The sequence below is a fragment of the Vicia villosa genome, linkage group LG7, assembly GCF_029867415.1.
Source record: "Vicia villosa cultivar HV-30 ecotype Madison, WI linkage group LG7, Vvil1.0, whole genome shotgun sequence".
Lineage (NCBI taxonomy): Eukaryota > Viridiplantae > Streptophyta > Magnoliopsida > Fabales > Fabaceae > Vicia > Vicia villosa.
In genome coordinates, this window is record NC_081186.1 from 117,469,953 (window position 1) to 117,490,297 (window position 20,345).

A 20,345-nucleotide genomic window follows, 5' to 3' on the forward strand; every position below is an offset into this window, starting at 1 on the left:
ACACACACACACACACACACACACACACAAACACACACACACACACACACACACACACACAGAGAGAGAGAGATGGCATATCTTATGAGAATGAGTAAATTATATGAGAATGTGATAATGAATCTTAACTATTAGATTTTAAAATAAATGGTTGAGATTATGTGTCATTGTTTTTTTCTCTCTCCTCCACACACACACAGGGCATATCTTATGAGAATGAGTAAATTATATGAGCATGTGATAATGAATCTTAACTATTAGATTTTAAAATAAATGGTTGAGATTATGTGTCATTGTTTTTTTCTCTCTCCACCATAATTTATTTTAATTATGGAGGAGAGAGAAAAAAGATTGACACACAATCTCTACCATTTATTTAAAAATTCAATGGTTCAGACTCATTCTCATGTTCTCATATAAAAATGTCATTCTCATATGATACGTCCTATATATATAGGGTCTATCACATGAGAATGCCTTCTTTATATGAGAATGTGAGAATGAATCTAAACCATTATATTTTTAAATAAATGGCGGAGATTATGTGTGAATTTTTTTCTCTCTCCTACATCATTTATTTTACGGTTAAATATATTAAGTCCCATGTCAATATAGCGAGTTTTGATTTATTCCCCCTGCAGTTTTATTTATTTATTAAAGGCCCCTTATAATTTATAAGTCCTGGATTTACCTAACTCTTTTACCAAATTTGCTGACAGGGATGTGAAGTATTGGCCATGGTGGCAATTGTTTGCTGACTGGGGCAATTTATTCAATATATGAATCTAGGGTTCGTGTGTCCCCTAATTTTCTTCATTTCTGAAAAAAATTTGCAGCTCTGATTCTCCTTCTTTGTCTTCGTCTATGATTCTCCTTCTTTGTCCATCGCGTATCATAGTCCATAAATCGGAAGCATGGTTGGATGCAGTTCTCGTGGGAGCACTCTTGATTTAGCATCTTCTGATGATTTATCCATATGTGGCTGTGGTAGAACAATGAAGATGTGGGTCGCCAACACAGTGTAAAACCCCAACCGAAAGTTATAGAAATGTCGAGGTGCTGTGGTGAGTTTGTTTCTGTAGAAAGTTCAAATCAAGTTTTGATTTTTCTTAATGCTAACACATGTGCAACTCGTTTTTTATAGACCGAGAATAGCTGTGAATTATTCCTATGAGATGATGAAATTGGAGACTTCAACAAAGGGGAAACTGTTATTCATCCATTTTGTAAGAAGTGTGATGTACTAGAACTACAATTGGAATCAGTAACAAGCATATTGAAGAAATTGAAGATGAAGTTTGAAGCTCAAAAAAGGAATAATATGCAGCTTAAGTTAGCAATTGTGTTGTGTTGTTTGGCTGTTGGTTTGTTTTACAATATCATATAATTTATAGTTGGGTCAATATTGCCATTGTTTAGGCTTGAGGCATGTAATTTGGAATGATGAATCATGTAATTGTTCAGTACAATGTAATTTTGAAACATGTTATTAAATGAAAGTAATTGTCTTTCTGTAATTATGGTTCAATATCAGTACAATGTCAGTACAAAATTCTGAAACATAATGTGATACAAAATTCAGCTTAAGTTAGCATTAAGTTGATCCGATATCAGTACTAAATTCTGAAACATGCTATTGAATGACTGTGTTCAATAGCAATACATTAAGTTGGTTCAATATCACTGATTATATTAAGTTCTTAATAGCACATACAAAGTGTATAATTCAGTCATTACAAAAAGTGTGCATAACAACACTGCACCAAAAGTGTTACATAATTCAGTCATAACAAAAGTGTGCACAAAATAACATGCACCAAAAGTGTTACATAATTCAGTCATAACAAAAGTGTGCACAAAATAACATGCACCAAAAGTGTTGATTACAAAACAACATTGCACCAAAAGTGTGCATTACAAACATAAGTAGAAAAAATAGATGCTAAAATCACTTCTTTTTTGGAGTAGCCTTCTTAGGAGTACCCTTCCCTGCCTTCTTAGGAGTACCTTTAGTATCCTTCCCTGCCTTCTTAGGAGTAGTCTTTGATGCCTCCCTTTCCTTATTGTCCATGCATATTGATTGATCAGGGTCAGAACCAAGACCTGTGAATGGTTTAGGTTTTTTGAACCAGTTCTCCTTTATCCTCTCACTTGACCTCCTTCTAGTTGGTTTGACAGTCATCTTTGCCTTACCCTTATTTAAGTTACTTCTAGTTGTTTCAAATGGCAACCATCTACCCCAATGAAGGTTCTACAACAATTTATAAACCCTTTTTTACACCCATCAAAACAGAAATAAAATGATCCAAACCTTGGTTGGATTGAAGGTAAAGGCCTATCTATGTTGATCTTCGTAGTATTTCCAGAATTAACCCTATGCAACTCAGCTGCATACCTCCACAAGTTTGCATATTCCTTGTCTGCATATCCTTCAATGATTTTCTTTGCAATCAACTTAGCTTTCCATGCCCTACACACAATTATGCCAACAGAATAATTTTGCCTCATGTCTTGGATTATGTCACAGATCCTTACCTTATCAGAGGTTTGCATCTTTTTAACCACAGCCTTAGCCACCCACTTTGAACTTGCACTTCTGTTGTCCAAAATCATAGCACATGTGTGGGTGTCTTTTATAGTTTTGATGGCAAAAGTGTGCTTATGGCCCATCTTAAAACAAAGCATTAAAAACCCATATTTAGCTTACATTCAACCCTCACTCTATACCCCTCATTTTTTACAAAAGTAATTTCCGTTCCATTTAATATTGTCCACTCACAAATGACCTTTCTAAAGTCATCTAGGATGTTGAACTCCATACCTTACTTAAACTTAAAATCCATATTAAGCTCCTCCTTGTTAAACTTCTCAAACCTAGGGCCTTTTTCATCCTCTGAGTTATCACGATCATAGCTCAATAAATCTTCACTAACATACTCATCATTATCACCCTTAGTCTTACTAGGAAAAGTCAAATAACCTGCTATATCAGGCCCCTCATTGACTGGTAAAGTCACATCAATCTCTTCAAAACCATCAACAAGAGTTGTGGTCCTTTCATCCTCACTATTGTTCAACCCTTCGACAAGCTCTTCATCACTAACCTCTAAGTTACCACTATCATTCACACACCTAGGACTGTTACTATGACTAAATGCATCGTGTTCAACAAACAAAACCCCGTCTACTTCCACCGAACACGCAAACGCAGCAAAATCATGTGAATTGACCATGTTGTTCTGTTCATACTTTGCAGGACCAGGACCGTCCGCTCGTCGAATTTTAAGAATTTCGGGCTTATATTCTGATTTAGTTATTGTTAGAGATGGTTTAGTTATATGTATCTGTTGTAAACATGTGAATTGAACTATAATGGTGTATATATTTATTTTGGATTATAATGGTATTATATTGGTATATAATGGTATATCATGTCCTACATATGGGTTTTTGTTGAAATAATGGTATATATATAAGGCTTGAATTACATGTTTAGTGATTATTTTCAAAAATATTACATGTTGAAAATAAATATAAATTACAGGTCGAACTGGGAGGCTTAAATTACAGGTTGCACCTTAAAATACTGCCTTTAGCAACGAAAGCGCTTTCAAAAACGCTCTTAAAGGCCTACCTACGAAAGCGTTTTCTAATTAAAAGCGCTGCCTAAGATAATAAAAAAAGCATAAAAGATAAAAAAAAGCGCTACCTACGAAAGCGCTTTTTGGAAAAAGCGCTGCTATAGGGGATGCTACGAGAGCGCTTTTCTAAAAAAAGCGCTGCTATAGGGGATGCTACGAGAGCGCTTTTCTAGAAAAAGCGCTGCTATAGGGGATGCTACGAGAGTGCTTTTTTGGAAAAAGCGCTGCTATAGGGGATGCTACGAGAGCGCTTTTCTAGAAAAAGCGTTGTTATAGGGGATGCTACGAGAGCGCTTTTGGCGTACCAAAAAGCGCTGTCTTTACCTACGACAGCGCTGCCTATGGCAGTGCTTTTAAGCGCTCTAAAAGCCCAAACAAAGCACTGTGAAAGCCCTTGTAAGGCGTAGTGTCATAAGCATCACCATCATTCTTAATCTGGAAATACTTAGGATCTATTTCTATGATTTTCGTCCATAACCTAAACGACCCAGCTACGTAACTCCACCCACTTACTATGTTTTGAATGTGCTCCTGAGTCCATGTTTCAATGTGTTCCCCAGTAATAAGTGTGGATACGCCGCCTCTGTAAATCGTCTCACCATTTTGAAGCTTTACGAACTCTCCTCCATGGTGAAACACAGTGTTAAACTTGACGTTCAATTGAAACAAAAACGAAATATAAGCAAAATAACAAACATCAATGCTATCCCCAAGTACGAAAGAAAGAGATGACTAGTTACCTCAGCCGATTCGACCAGCTCATCACCGTTTCCAGCCATCGCAGCTCCGTCTTCTCCGATTTCCACTTCAGAGATTCGCACTTTCCAAGTTTTGAAAATCCTAATTCTGTGTTCACTTGTTTTTTTTGGGGGGGGGGGGGGGTGTTAAACAACCAACATGCACATTTCCAAACTTCATATAAGCCCAGTCAAGAAACAATTGCCACCGTAGCCAATACTTCAAAACCCAGTCAGCAAATGTGGTAAAAGGGTTAGGTAAATTCAGGATTTATAAATTATAAGGGGTCTTTAATAAAAAAACTTTAGGGGGCCTAAATCAAAACTCGCATAATGGCGGGGGCTTAATATATTTAACCCTTTTAATAATGGAGGGGGCTTAATATATTTAACTCTTTTAATAATGGAGGAGAGATAATAAAAGATTCACACATAATCTCCACCATTTATTTTAAAATCTAATGGTTTAGATTCATTCTCACATTCTCATATAAATAAGGCATTCTCATATATATATATATATATGGAACGACTCAAGTGAGAACACTTGGTTATTATGAGAAATGAGAACAATGAATCACGACCATTAAATTTTGATTTTGTTGATTTTAATGGACTGGATTGGTTTCTCTTTCTATGATCCTTAGTATTTATTTTAAATCAACATAGAAAGAGAAACCAATCCAGTCCATTAAAATCAACAAAATCAAAATTTAATGGTCGTGATTCATTGTTCTCATTTCTCATAATAACCAAGTGTTGTCACTTGAGTCATCCCCATATATATATATATATATATATATATATATATATATATATATATATATATATATATATATATATATATATATATATATATATATATATATATATATATATATATATAGAGGGCATATCATATGAGAATGCCTTTTTTATATGAGAATGTGAGAATGAATCTTAACCATTGGATTTTAAAATAAATGGTGGAGATTATGTGTGGATATTTTTTTCTCTCTCCTCCATCATTAAAATAAAAGATTGAAGAGAGATAAAAAAAGATTCACACATAATCTTCACCATTTATTTTAAAATCCAATGGTTAAGATTCATTCTCACATTCTCATATAAAAAAGGCATTCTCATATGATATGCCCTCATATATAGGGCATATCATATGAGAATGCCTTTTTTATATGAGAATGTGAGAATGAATCTTAACCATTGGATTTTAAAATAAATGGTGGAGATTATGTGTGAATCTTTTTTTATCTCTCTTCAATCTTTTATTTTAATGATGGAGGAGAGAGAAAAAAATATCCACACATAATATCCACCATTTATTTTAAAATCCAATGGTTAAGATTCATTCTCACATTCTCATATAAAAAAGGCATTCTCATATGATATGCCCTATATATATATATATATATATATATATATATATATATATATATATATATATATATATATATATATATATATATATATATATATATATATATATATATATATATATATATATATATATATATATATATATATACACTAATTTCTTTTCTTGTATTAAGACATTTCTTATTTTGGTCAAGTAGACTATGATTTTATTCAAACAAGAAAATTATGACGTTTCAATATTTTGATAAAAAAATGATTTGTTTATTAATATGGTGGGGTTGCAAGATGGGATGAGGTTGATTAATTAGGAAAGGTAAATCTCTGTGTTTGCTTCCTCTCTTGACTCTTATTTATATGTATTACTACTTTTGGAGATGCCTAGTTTTTTCTTACTTTTGATTCCTTAGCTATTATTTATTTTTTTACTCTTCTTTTCCTTTTTTAGTCTCAACCCTTTATTCCTATCTCTTCTCTCCTTCGTTTTTTCAATACTTGGTGAAAATCTGTTTCCTTTTGAAGTTGCTTTTCTTGCTGGTAAGTTCAGAAAAATCACTTCTTTGAAATGTGAAATAAATCTTTAACCTAGATGTTTATATACACCCTTTTCCTAGGAAGCTATTTTATACGATTTATTTTTCTCATCAAACTACTTTGACAATTAAGTCACTTTTCTCGTTGAAAATTTAATAGAACTTTATTTTCAATTTTTTTTTCATTTTGTTTCATTGGTTGAATTTTTTTCATCTCCCGCAGTTTTTCTAGATCATAAAAGCTATTATACTTTAATCTCCTTTTCCTTTTAAAGTTTGTAATTTTTTCTTTTCCTTCTTGGTATGATTTCTTGTCATAACCCTAAAATTTAATTTGTTTTCAAATCTTTTTGTTGTTGTTGTTGTGATTTCAGCAACAATGGGAAGAGGAAAGACAGAATTGAAGCGTATAGAGAACGCAACAAGTAGGCAAGTAACATTTTCAAAGAGAAGAAATGGTTTGATGAAGAAAGCTTTTGAATTATCAATTTTGTGTGATGCTGAAGTTGCTCTTATTGTTTTTTCAACAAGAGGGAGAATTTATGAATTTGCTAGTTCAAGGTACGTATACCATGTACTTGTTTTAGATTTTTTCCAACCTAAAGAAAAATGGAATCAGAGATGTGACCTAAAATTTATAACAATACTAATCTTTGTTTTTTAGAAAAGATTCATGTGTAGAAATCACAATGTATTCAACATCATCAATAAAAAATGATGTATCTTAAACTACTCATTTTTAGCTTAATCCATGACCAAAATAAAAAATTAACAAAAGAACATAATAACACCAACATAAAATAAATAATATTCAAAACTATTATACGTAAGAAAATATATGATATCCTTAAGTATGGAGAAGTGAGAAAGTCCGTATTCAAACTCAAGTACATGTAAATCAGTGATTTATAAGTATCATCTGATTATGGTTTTAAATTGTGGTCGCGGATGCGGTTGCGGGTGTTGCGATTGTGGCCATTGCGGTTGTTGTGATGTGCGTTGCGGCGTGAATTTTTATTAGGAGATATTTGAAATACACCATTAAAAAACTCTTAATGTTAATATTTTATATTATAAATCACATATAAATTGAGTTTTTGGGTTTTCAAATGTTAAGTTATGATAAAAATGTGTGAAAAAACATGGACGTAGGTGTTTGATGCAAATTGTAGTGTTGTTAAATGTGTGATTACAAATCACACCGCAATTGTGGCCCGATGCGGATGTAGAGACTATCGCATCAGCAATATTACGACTGCAATTGCGGTTGCGGAACGTAATTTAAAACCATGCATCTGATATATATTATATATTGAGATGAAGTGAGAGATCATATACTGAAAACCAACGAGAGTTTCTATTCTTGCGCTTCTATGGTTATTATCTTTTATTGTTATCTATTGTTTTGTTGGGTCTTGTTTGTGTAATGGTGCTAGCTTTAACCTTTTATTTATTTGTGTTAATTGTTAAACATATCTAGTATAATAATTGTTATGAGTTAATAATTTTTTTTTCAATAAGTTTTTAAAACCATAATAAGTTTTTCAATAAGTTTTTATAATAATTTTTTGTTACCATAATTCTCTCCTTATTTGTTACTTAAAACCTATATATATATTATTTGTAATAAATGCTCCTTTGGCATTTACATATTATTTATTCTCATGATATTAGTACAACTTGAATATTTTTTTTCCTTTTCCCCTCTAATGGAACACGATCAAGAAACCATCGATAATGTTGTTCACTTTGAACCGCCTACACCACCTCATCCCATACCATATACTACTCTTATAACTGGTGAGAACCAAGCCACAAACACTTTCAGAAGTTATAAATGGATATGTTAGACCCCTACTTCTTGCATTCAACAGATAACCTAAGAATGACAATCGTCTCTCCATCTTTAGCAACACACACCATTCTTGGTGTTGGTTTTGATTTATAATGATTATCATTTGCCCAAAAAATATTAGGGTTTTTTGTTGGAACCCTAATTCTGTCTACGATGTCTTATCGCTTATCAATCGTGTGGGATCGTTGCAATACGATGATCATGATGTAGTTGAAAAACTCAATCAAATATGAAATTGCTCAAAGTGTGATGTAGATACATGGATACCACGATTTTGAAATAAGTGGAGGAACAATATCATTAGGAGGTTCTTTTTCGCATCTCTTACTTCCACAAATACTACTACAAATAAGACATCTTACCTCGGACGCGAAATGACTTTTACCTCAGTTAAACAGATGAGGTTACGAGCATCATGAAAAGTGCAACACTTAACCTCTCAGTTATTGCTAAACTGACGGGTAATTTGTAAAGTTGTCACTGATTCGATCCCCAATGATATCATTTTTGGAATTTCTAAATGGCAAAATATTTTTCCCCTCGATTTTGAAAATAATTGACAGGTTAAATAAGATTGAGTTTATTTATCTATGTGGGTTGCTTATTCCACCAAACACTAAAAATATAACCTTGAAATTTGTTTTAGAAAATGATAATATGAAAAAATAATTTATGGTTGAAAAATAACTTATACTAATCAAAAGCTTTTTGGCATCGTTCAACTCATTACTACTCTCTCTCTCTTTATTTATGCATATGGAGAGATTTTAACCATAAAAAAACATAGAGGAATAATGAGTTAACAAATTCCCAAAAACATTTATTAATATAACTTGTTTTTCAAATATAATTTAGTTTTACTTATTATCATTTAATAAATCACTTTAAAAGGTTATATGTTCAAAGGTGAGTTACATGAACTTGAGGAGAGCTGCACAAATAATCAAAAGAATATCAATCTCTGTTTAACAACAACAATCAATATCAATTTAACAAAATGACAACATAAACAAAATGACAACATCATAAACAATATGACAACAACATAAATAAAATGACCACAAGATAAGAAATCAAATAATCTCAATATCTCTTAATAAAATGACAACAACATAAACCATATATCTATAACATTAATTTCAGTTTTACAAAAATAATTAATATTATTTTAACCAACAACGTCAATCTCAGTTTAAACCTCTAGAGTTTCTCGTCTAAACATAAAAAACAACAAATAACAACTAACGCAAGAACAAACAATGACAACAAAAACAATAAAAATAATGTAAAATGAGAAGTGACGTTTGACCTACCACATCTGTGAAGAAGTGAAAATAATGATTTGGGTCTTCCATTTTGGAAATTATAGAACGAGAGCCATGTGACCATTTTTGAATTAGGGTAGAATGCTAAATCCATAAAAGTCAAATACCTTGTCGTGAATGCAGTAGCATCATACAACATAATTATAGTTTGATTTTCCTTAAATGTCATATAGGAAGTACTATCTACACTATACATGAAGTTGAAGTATAAGTGTGGTAAAAGGAGACTATGAATTATCCATAAAATTCTACCAAGACAGTCTTAGAATAAAAAGTGCGACAATGATTGTTGGCCCGACACCAAGGTCCAACTTCAACAATGTGAATTTCATGGATCAATGCACTCGATAAGAATACCTAGAAGCTATGATTCCCGTATAAGGCTTGGAAGAAGTAAATTAAAGTTTGATAATTTCATAACTAAAAATGAAGAAGAGCTCATTTTCTTCTACGAAAGAATGTAGGTGTGTTCTCTAGAAGCCCATAAGACATGATGGAGATAAATCCTAGTATTATTTGCGATTTCCTCGCCCTCAATGTTTCCGCCAAGCCAATAATTTAGAAGAAGATAAAGATAGGTGAGAAAACTAAAGCAACAATCAAATAACAGATGAGAAACGGAAAGAATTGAGGTTCATCAGCGAGATTCAGTACCCGACTTGATTTGATAATGTGGTCATTGTGAAGAAATACTCGTGAAAATGGAGAATTGGCGTTGTAACACCCCAAATCTACCCGATAATTATACGGAAAAATTAGAGTATAAATTCAAGAAAACATACAAATGAGATGTCACATATTCGTCATTCAAGAACATTTACGGCTTACTTGCCTTCATATAGATACATAGCACATGAATTTAAAACGGAAGTTAAATCATTACTCAAAAATCACTTTGTTTCAAATTAAAGTAATTAACTCGCAGCTGAATCAACAAACTTCATAATTATTCAAATAACATCGTAGCATCTTTGCATGGTAACTTTAAATTACAATTTAAACCAAAAACATTTAAAATTCAGCAAATAAAACAATAAGTAAAACAATCTTTTATCTCCCAGAGTGCTACGTATCAGAGCGACCACCGACTCAATCAACAACACAAGTCACAATATCTCACATAAGATCATATTCAAAGTTCACAACAAGTCACATAAATTCACACATCAAAACACATAGCATCATAATCACACAGATGAAATGCGACTCTAACAAATGCATACGCATGTGGTACCCAGGGCTTCAGCCCCCATTGCTAATTGCCAAATAATAGAGGCATCAAAAACAGGCATAAGCCTTCGTCGTTGTTTGCCAATCGAGGCCGTCGCTAAAACATGCAAATTATGAGACACTGATGAAATGCAACAAATCACAGACATCGCAAAACAACGTCGCGAGGCATACACCTATATCACAAACACGTCGCCAAACATCGTCACAATATACCAATAATTATTGATAATTAAATGTCACATTATTTTCCTGCAATTCACAAAATCGCAATATTACATGACATGTGTTACGTCATAACATCGACAAAAATGTCGTCAAATCACGGACACCGAATTATTTCCGGACTAGCCTAGTTTATTCTACTCGGTAAATTAGTCCCGGTCTGCTATTGTTCATCTCCCCGCTACTGACATAATATCTAATCTTTTCTGCTGCTGCTAAGAATTCGTTTTGTTATTGCTAAAAGTTGCTCTGTTACTGCTTATAATAGTTATCCGGCTAAGTACTAACACTATGGCTGTCAAAACGTTATTCAGTTAAATACCAGGATTATGTTCCTCTGTTACCAAATTAATATTTACTACTCTACTAATTCCTTTAATTGGTCCACTGCTAATTTAGCCTAATGGGTTAATTAAGTTTAGCCTGCACTTTAATCTGCCAGTAGTATTCATTATCACTAGTTCTAATACTAGTACTTAATATATCAAAACCAATACACAATTGCTATTTAATTAAAGGAACCAACATAACAAATAAGGGACCCCTGTCCCCCACTTGTAGCCAACCGTCCCATGTGGGACTTTTCAATTCACAAGGGGAGCCCGCCCTTCCATATGGGCCGCCCGCCCCACTAGTTATGTGGGGTCCATCCCACTTCTCCTTTCTTGAGGGACGTCTGTCTCATGATTAGGGCCTCTGTCCCTAAAATTTTCTTTTCTCTTCCAGACTCAACTTTCAATTCCGGTATCAGTTTCTAACTCAAGGACAATTTTCGATTTCGGAAAAGTTCACCATCGCAACGTCACCAGTTTAATTCACAGTGCAGAATATACAAATTCATCACCCACAGCCAGCAAAAATCACACATCAATATAATATTCCATACAATTTTTAGAACATCTACACAACAACAATTTCTACAAACAATTTCCAGAAAATTCACACAGCGACAACAGAGACACAAAAATCATAGCAACACATAGAGACAATATTAATCCCCAAAACCCCACATACAGTCTATCATATCCCCGTTTATAGAGCAAGAACCCCACCCTTACCTTTGGATTGAAGGTTGCTCTAATTCGTCCCGATCGCAAAATCCCTAAAATTCCTCTGCTACGAAAATCTCTCGTGTGCACTGGTTTCTCCTATTTCCCTTCTGCAGCTTTTCTCTTCCTCAATGTGGTGATACTGAATTATTTGTTTTGGGAGCCTAGGTTAATAACCACCAATGCCCCCACGATTTCTAACTTGGGCCAAATTAACTCACGTGCAAATAACACTAAGCCCAACTAATTTATTTTATTAAAACTCCCAATTTATTCATTAACTCTTATTTTTACGATCTAATTTTATTTATTCAGAAAATTCCCAAAATAATACCCGACACTCTAATAATATTTCTAATACTAAAAATATTAAAAATCTCAATTAATTATCGATCCGCTATCCCGAACTAATACCGACTAAATCGTCCCAAAATACAAAAAATTTCATTAAACACTCCAAACGTCTAGATTAAGCGAATAATCAAATTTCCGAGCGTTACAGGCGTAGATCTCACTGATATCAACCTAGAATGCCATCAAAACCCATATCTCTTGCGTAACATGGACATAAAAATTAAAATATCTTCATTGTACTTCATGGACGCTTACTCATGCTATAACCATATTAAAATTAATATCCTAGACGCACTCAAAGTGACCATCATGCAGTCTAGATTGGGAAAAAATGGAAGTCTACATATAAGATACGGTCGTGAAACTTCAAATGTTAAAAAACACTATGAAGATATAATGATCTCTATTAGGAAGTATAGTATGCACATGAATCCGATCAAATGTTCGTTTGGGGTTCAAGCAGGAAATTTTCTTAGCTTTATTTAAACTAGAAAGGGGATAGAGGTCAACTCAAAAATCTTTCATGCAATAATAAACATGAAGAGTTCAACCACCATTAAGGAAGTACAGCCACTAATGGGGAAATTAATGCATTCTCATTTCCTCTCATGTGTTAACAACAAATCTTTCTTTTTTTCTTTGACAAACGTGCAAGCAAACTTTCTTGTCACATTGAAATGAACCATAATTTTTATGAAATAAAAGAACATCTTGATATTGATTGTCATATTGTGGGCCAATAACTCCTAGTTGGTTTCTTTCATCTTCTTCCCATTACCTCTTGAAACAATATTGCAAATTTATTCTCCAAATCTCTAAAACCTACATAGTTTCAAAATATTTTTCCAAGCTAGGAGTGTTAAATATACATTCCCTAACTTACGAGGCATTATAAGGATTATCTTTACATGTTATTTGTCTTTTATTATTTCCTTCGTTAATTGTTGTTGTAACAAAGTGTCGTCGAGAACAAACCAAAACTATGAGAAAGATTGAGTTTTTTGAAAAAATACAAGAAACACTATTAGGTTTTCACGAAAGAGAGACAAGAGAGAAGAAGAAAAGTTAGGATTGGTTATTACAATTTTACTATTTACTTACTTAATAAAGATTCACTGAGTACAGGTGAATAATAATAAACAACCTCTCTCAACAAACTGATAAAACTAGTCTATTTATAGACTACTAAGGTAAGTTAAGCTACAAGTTAACTTAAACAATTTAGATGAATAAATAGGCCCAATATGATATGCTACCAATCCTAGCATTTCGACTATTGCATGCTTGAGCGTACATTGACTACATCATCCAAGACTTCGACATCAGCATGTGAACAGACTTCGACAACATGCTTAAACTTTTTCGAACAAAGAAGCCATCCTTGTCAATACTAGAGTTCGATCCAAAATCTCATAAATCTCCACCTTGGAACAAACTATATAACATCAAGGAAACAAAATAGTTTTCTTCATGTAGCTTTATCAATTGCATACACTGAAAAATCTAGCAACTTGTCAATGTCTTGATAATCATATCAACAACATTATCTTCAGTCAAAACCTTCAACATTTAGACTTTGAGTCGTACTCAACTTGAATTATGGATTTATCGGTGTTTTAACATGCTTTAAGTTCAAAATACCAAATTTGTTGAGAATATTCTGTAGGTATATCTCTTGAAATAATCATAATCTCAAATGCGTAATATCTCTCTAGATGTTGATCCCAAGGATTCCGGTGGCAGTACCAAGATCCTTCAACTCGAACTCCTTTCCGAGTTCAGCCTTTACCGTTAATACATCTTCGACACTAATGTTGGCTATGTGGATACCGTCCACGTAAAGCAATAAAATCATAAGTGAACTTCCTGGTTGAAATCGGGTGTAAACACAGTGGTCGAACTAACTTCTAGTGAAACCTATATATGCCATGAACTTGTCGAGTCTCCTATTCCATTGTCGAGGGGATTGTTTCAGACCATACAAAGACCTATTCAGCTTGCACAGATAGTCCTTCTTGCCTTTTCCTTTATACCCTTCAGGTTGCTTCATGAGGATTATTTCATCTAGATCACCATACAAGAAAGCGGTCTTCATATCCATTTTTCTAGTTCTAAGTCAAACTTTGCTACCATAGCAAACAACATTCTAATAGACTTGTGGTTCATGACAAGAGAGAGCACGTCTTGAAGTCGACTCCTTCTTTCTAAGTGAACTCCCTTGCAACCAATCTTGCCTTGTATCTCTTCAACATCACTCCTTCAATTCCTTCCTTAACCTTGAAAATCCACTTACAATCTTGCCTTGTTATTATAATGGAGATATTTCATCTCATCATTCATGGCCTTCAGCCATTCAGTCTTATTTAGACTACTCACAACTTCCTTATAGTCTCTAGATTCTTCATCAATGACCTCACTTCCATAGATTAAGGTAAAAGCAATGAGATCTGCATAACCAAGTCTTTAAGGTGGCTTAATGACTCTTTTCAACATGTCTCTTGCCAGTATATAGTCATTATCAGTCTCTTCAACTTCATAAGAAACTTCTACTTCTTCTTCGACTTCATATGGATTATGAAATTCATCATCACTATGCTCACCTCAATGAGAATCTCTTCCTGTTCCAGCTCCTCTTTAGATATTTCTGCATTTCGACCAACATCATCAATTTTCTTGAATGTCATTTCTACTTCCTCGAAAACTACATCTCGAATAGTGATACACCTCCTATGACTTGGCTCTAAGCACCACAACCTATAAGCTTTGACTCCTTTAAGATACCCCATGAACATGCATCTCATAGCTATAGGTTTGACCTTGTCTTGTTTAATGTGAGCATAGATTACACAACCTAATACTCTAAGTATGTCGAGATTAGGCGGATGTCTCGACCAGAATTCTTCAGGTGTCTTCATCCCCAAGGATGTCGACGGACATCTATTTATTAGATATGCTACTGTCAAAATAGCATCAGCCTAAAACACCTTCTTTAATCCAAAACTAACCAACATGCATCTAACTCTTTCCAAAATGGTTCGATTAAGGCTTTAAACTAAACCATTTTGCTGGGGAGTACCTGTATTAATTTTTTTCCTTGAAATACCAGACACAAAACAATAATTGTCGAACGCCTTATTGCAAAACTCAAGACCGTTGTCTGTTCTCAACCTCTTGACATTTTTTCCAGTTTGGTTTTTGACCAAAGTCTTCTAACTTCTAAAATTTTCAAAAGTTTCATCCTTAGCTTTCTGAATGAATATCCATAACTTTCTAGAATAATTATCAACTATGGATAGAAAATACATTGCACCTGAATGTGAAGGACACATTGCAATCCCCCAAAAAATCAACATAGATGTAATCAAGGGATTCATGTGTTCTTTGATTACCTTTGTTAAACTTCACTCTACAGGATTTACCAAATACACAAGGTTCAAAAAAATCTAGTTTTTCGACCTTGTCACCACATAACAAATTTTTGTTTCGATAATTATACTAAGCCCCTTTTACTGTCATGGTCAAGTCTCTTGTGTCATAGCTCAGTCTTCGGCACTGTTTTTGTGGACACCATATATATTGAACCACTTACAACGTTATCCTCAAGGGTATATATGCCTTGCTATTTGTTGTTTCTCAAGACTTCCTTCGACCCCTTCATTACCCTTAGGATACCTTGCTCTCCTTTTAAAACATGTCATTTCTTGTTGAATTCACCAAGATAAATTAAATTTCTCTTTAGATCAGGTACATACCTGACACCATTCAATTGCTTTATTGACTAATCATGGAGCTTGAATGTTACAGATCCAATTATGCAGGCTTTGATCACAAAATTCCTCAAACACATCTTTATTTGGGGTCATGTGCCAAAGACAACCTGAATTCATGATACATTCCTTGCAAGAATTGTAACTCGAAACTACAAGAACATCAGATGATTCAAAATTATCTTGCACAATGGTTGCACCATTGTCCTTACCACCATGATTGTTCTATCGCTCAGGAAACAACTTTCGTGTGTGACCCTCCTTCTTACAGTGATAACACCTTATTGCAGAAGTATTACTACCATAAGATTTGTGCCGACCTTTACACTTCTTCTTCTCAAACCTGCCATATTTATTCAAGAATTCCACACAACGGACAAAACTTTACCAATAGACGATGGTTTATGCTGCTTTTATTCGTTCAAATCCTTAAAGTACAAGGCAGATTGAACTTCTTTAAAGGTTAGTGAATGTCTTCCATACAAGAGAATTTTTTTGAAGTGAGCATGAGAACCTAATAAAGCATACACTAACAGCAACAACAATGCTTGATCTTCATCATCAATCTTGACATCTATATTTTCAAGATCAAGAATCAACTTGTTGAACATATTCAACTGCTCAGCCAAGACTTTGTCTTTACTCATCTAGAATGAATATAGTGCTTGTTTCAGCTACAGATGATTTACCAAGGATTTAATCATGTACAATCCTTCGAGTTTACTCCACACATAATTTTGCAGTTTTCTCCTTTCGCACTTGTCTCAGAACCTTATCACCAAGGTTCAAGATGATTGCACTGTTAGCTTTCACCAACATCGTGATTTCTCCTTCTCCGTTAAGGCAACATATATGGTTTTGTCTCCCTTGAATGCTTATAGCAAACCCTATTGAGCAAGAAGGGCTCGATTCTTCAAACGCCATAGATCGAAATCATTCATATGAGTGAATTTCTTAATGTTAAACTTTGTTGACGACATCTTCACCATGCTCACCGCACTAGTTTGTTGTAATAGAGTGCTGTCAAGAACAAACCAATACTATGAGAAAGATTGAGTTTCTTGAACAAACACAAGAAATCCTATTAGGTTTTCATGAAAAAGAGAGAAGAGAGAAGAAGAAAACTTAGTATTGGTTTTAACTGTGTTACTATTCACTTAAACAATTGGGTTGAACAAACAAACCCAATTTAATATGCTAATAATTCTAGCATTTCAACTACTGCATGGTTGAGCATATTTTGACTACAGTATACAAGACTTCGACACGAGCATGTGAACATACTTCGACAACATGCTTAAACTCTATCGAACTAAGAAAATATCCATATCGAGACTAAAATTCGATCCTATATCTCACAGCGGATAATAGTTAAAACTCATGAATGTATGTATTCAGAACGTATTATCATGAATAAGAAGTGCAAAGATCATAATCAAATTCAAAACATCTTATCTATCTTCCTTTCGCATGTATTTAACAATTTCTAGCATATATATATTATATATGTTTTTATAAATGAAAGTGAAATGAAGAAATTGCCATTTCCCTAATTAATTACAAGAGTATATTGTTATTTATGCTAATACAAGGTGTGTAAGCTGTATGTAAAGGAAAGAGTCATTGCTTGCTATTCAAGTAATTAAATTAGTAATAAATCAACTGTATTATTTCTAACTACCTAACGGGTGATTAACAGCATAACTGAATTAGAGCATCGGTCACTTCTTTCTATAAATTACAAAATATTTGATTATCTGTATAGTGCATAACTGCATATGATATTAAAGAAAAGCAATGAGTGAGTTTTTTACTTTTCAATTTTCTCTTCTTTTTACATATCATATTGATATTTCATTTTCTCACATGTATCCTTGTGAGTTTTCTCATTTTCTAACCAATTATTAGCAAGTGCCTACTTATATATTTGGACTCTGAATTAATCAGTAACACTGGTTTTATTGTTACAGCATTCTAGAAACAATTGAACGATACCGCAGTCGTAGCCGGATTAATAATACTCCAACAGCATCTGAATCTGCAGAAAAAACTCAGGTTAATTTAATTACATTTACTGTCTTCCTATTCTTTTTTCTACACCTCAATTTCAATACAATAAAGTTTTAATGAAATTGTCATATATTACAGCGTTTGAAGGAAGAAGCAGAAAACATGATGAAAAAGATTGATCTTCTTGAGTCTTCAAAACGGTTAAACATATCTTGAATTTATATTCATACTGACAAATATTTTGACGATATTCTGTCTAAGATGAAAACATGTCGCGTTTGCAGAAAATTCTTAGGAGAAGGTTTAGGGACTTGTTCCATTGATGAACTACAAAGGATAGAGCAACAGATGGAGAAGAGTATAACCAATATTCGAGAAAAAAAAGTTAGTATGACAAAAAAAATTAGATAAAATATTAAAAGTTTAAAGAAATTTTTTTACTGATGAAATTTTATTTTTCAGGCTGAGGTTTTCAGAGAACAAATTGAACTGCTAAAAGAAAATGTAAGCTGTCTTTATATTGTGTATCTAGCATTACATAAAAACGATTCTGATCTAAAGAAATTACTTTGAATATAATTCAGGAAAAAACCCTAGTTGCTGAAAATACCAAGCTCTCTGAGAAGGTGAGTTCACTTTCTATTTGATAACAAATTTGAAACATTTTCCTCTAGTCTTACAAACCATTGTTATGGAATGAAAATCCAAATTTTTTTTGTGCAGTATGATAGTTATTCATCACAGCAAGCAAAAAAGGATGATAGAGAAAATGTAGGGGAGGTTAAAGCTTATGCAGATCAAAGTAGTCCAAATTCAGATGTGGAGACTGAATTATTCATTGGTCTTCCAGAAACAAGAACAAGGCAAATTTCTCCAAAATTGAGGACTAATTAATCCCTTTAACTATGCAAAATGAAAATAAGGGTAAGGCAAAGTGTCTTATCAATATTATACATTGGATATGTTTCCTTTATTATGCTCTCTCATCATTCTGATGATAAATAATAATACTAAGTGTAGTGATTTGTTTCATAATAATCTCAAACCTTGCTATGCTCTAAATGACATTCAATATCTTTACTTTTATATCAGTGTAAGGACGAATTTCTTTTAAGCATCAGCAAAAGGAAGGTAGGATCCCCTGGGATTACTTGCTCATAGTATAGAATATAGAGGCCTATTTTGTATATTAACTTTTGTTATATTAAAGGAATTTCTTTTTCCACCTCTATAGGTTTTCAGAAAAATAAAAAATGTCTCTAATTTTCAGAGATGCATCTTCGAACACACCGTTTTCACACAAAACAAGTGCAATTGGGTGAGCGTTTGTCATTTTGTCAAAATTAAATTTAGAAATGCATCTTCGTATGTGTTTTAGAGTATGTCTGCAGATGCATCTCCGAATAAACCCTTACTTTCAAATTCAAGGGAGTTTTCGGAAATATATATCCAAAATAATGTTGTTTAAATAGTTTAAAATGGACTTTGAAATTTTTGGAGATACATCTTTGAACTAATTTTTAATAAAAAAATGGGATAACTATTTGATTTATGAAAAATGAGATAATTTAAGGTGCGTCTGGACATGTATCTTCGAAAACTCCTGTGAGAAATTTTTTGGATTTTTAGCTGTGTGTGAACCACAATCTAAAGATGGAAAAAATTCCCTATATTAACACTATCTTTTGTTAAAGATATACAACTAGAGTTTGGTACTATTTGAGTTATGGTTGAGGAACCATTTAGGTATTTGGATCAATATGGTCCAAGGTTTTATTCAATTCAACGTATCAATCTGTGGTTTGTAACCTTAAAGATATATTGGAATCAACGAAGGACATGCACTTTTAGGAGTAGTCGGGTAGCAGTATCCAATACATATCGGTGTTCGACATTTATAAGACAATTGTATTACACTTGTCAAAAAAATTAAACAAGTGTCGGAAAAATTAGAAGTGTCGGAAAAATTAGACAATTGTTTTCAAAAATATGTTTTTTTTTTCTTTGTTTGCATCAATGTCTTATTGCGATTCAACAAATGAACTATATAGTGCAAGTAGTAAAATTGGTAAGTCCCAAATTTCGAACTCAAATACTGCTTTGTGATTAATGAGTTTCTCGTTATGTTTCAGTTGAACAAAAATTTCATGGTATTTAAATTGGGTTGGTTATTTTAATTCTTATATTTCAGTTGAACAAAAATTCCATGGTATTTAAATTGGGTTGCTTATTTTAATTCTAAACT

At 33.1% G+C, this 20,345-nt stretch overlaps 1 protein-coding gene across 1 annotated transcript; it reads left to right on the top strand.

The window, feature by feature from the left end:
• Nucleotides 1-6,205: 6,205 nt before the first annotated feature.
• LOC131618386 (MADS-box protein SOC1-like) lies at nucleotides 6,206-19,226 on the top strand. Its single transcript, XM_058889619.1, has 8 exons — nucleotides 6,206-6,289; nucleotides 6,660-6,846; nucleotides 18,061-18,145; nucleotides 18,239-18,300; nucleotides 18,385-18,484; nucleotides 18,563-18,604; nucleotides 18,685-18,726; nucleotides 18,824-19,226. The coding sequence occupies exons 2-8, from the start codon at nucleotides 6,665-6,667 to the stop codon at nucleotides 18,992-18,994; spliced, it is 684 nt and encodes a 227-aa protein (XP_058745602.1). The 5' UTR covers nucleotides 6,206-6,289; nucleotides 6,660-6,664; the 3' UTR covers nucleotides 18,995-19,226.
• Nucleotides 19,227-20,345: the final 1,119 nt, after the last annotated feature.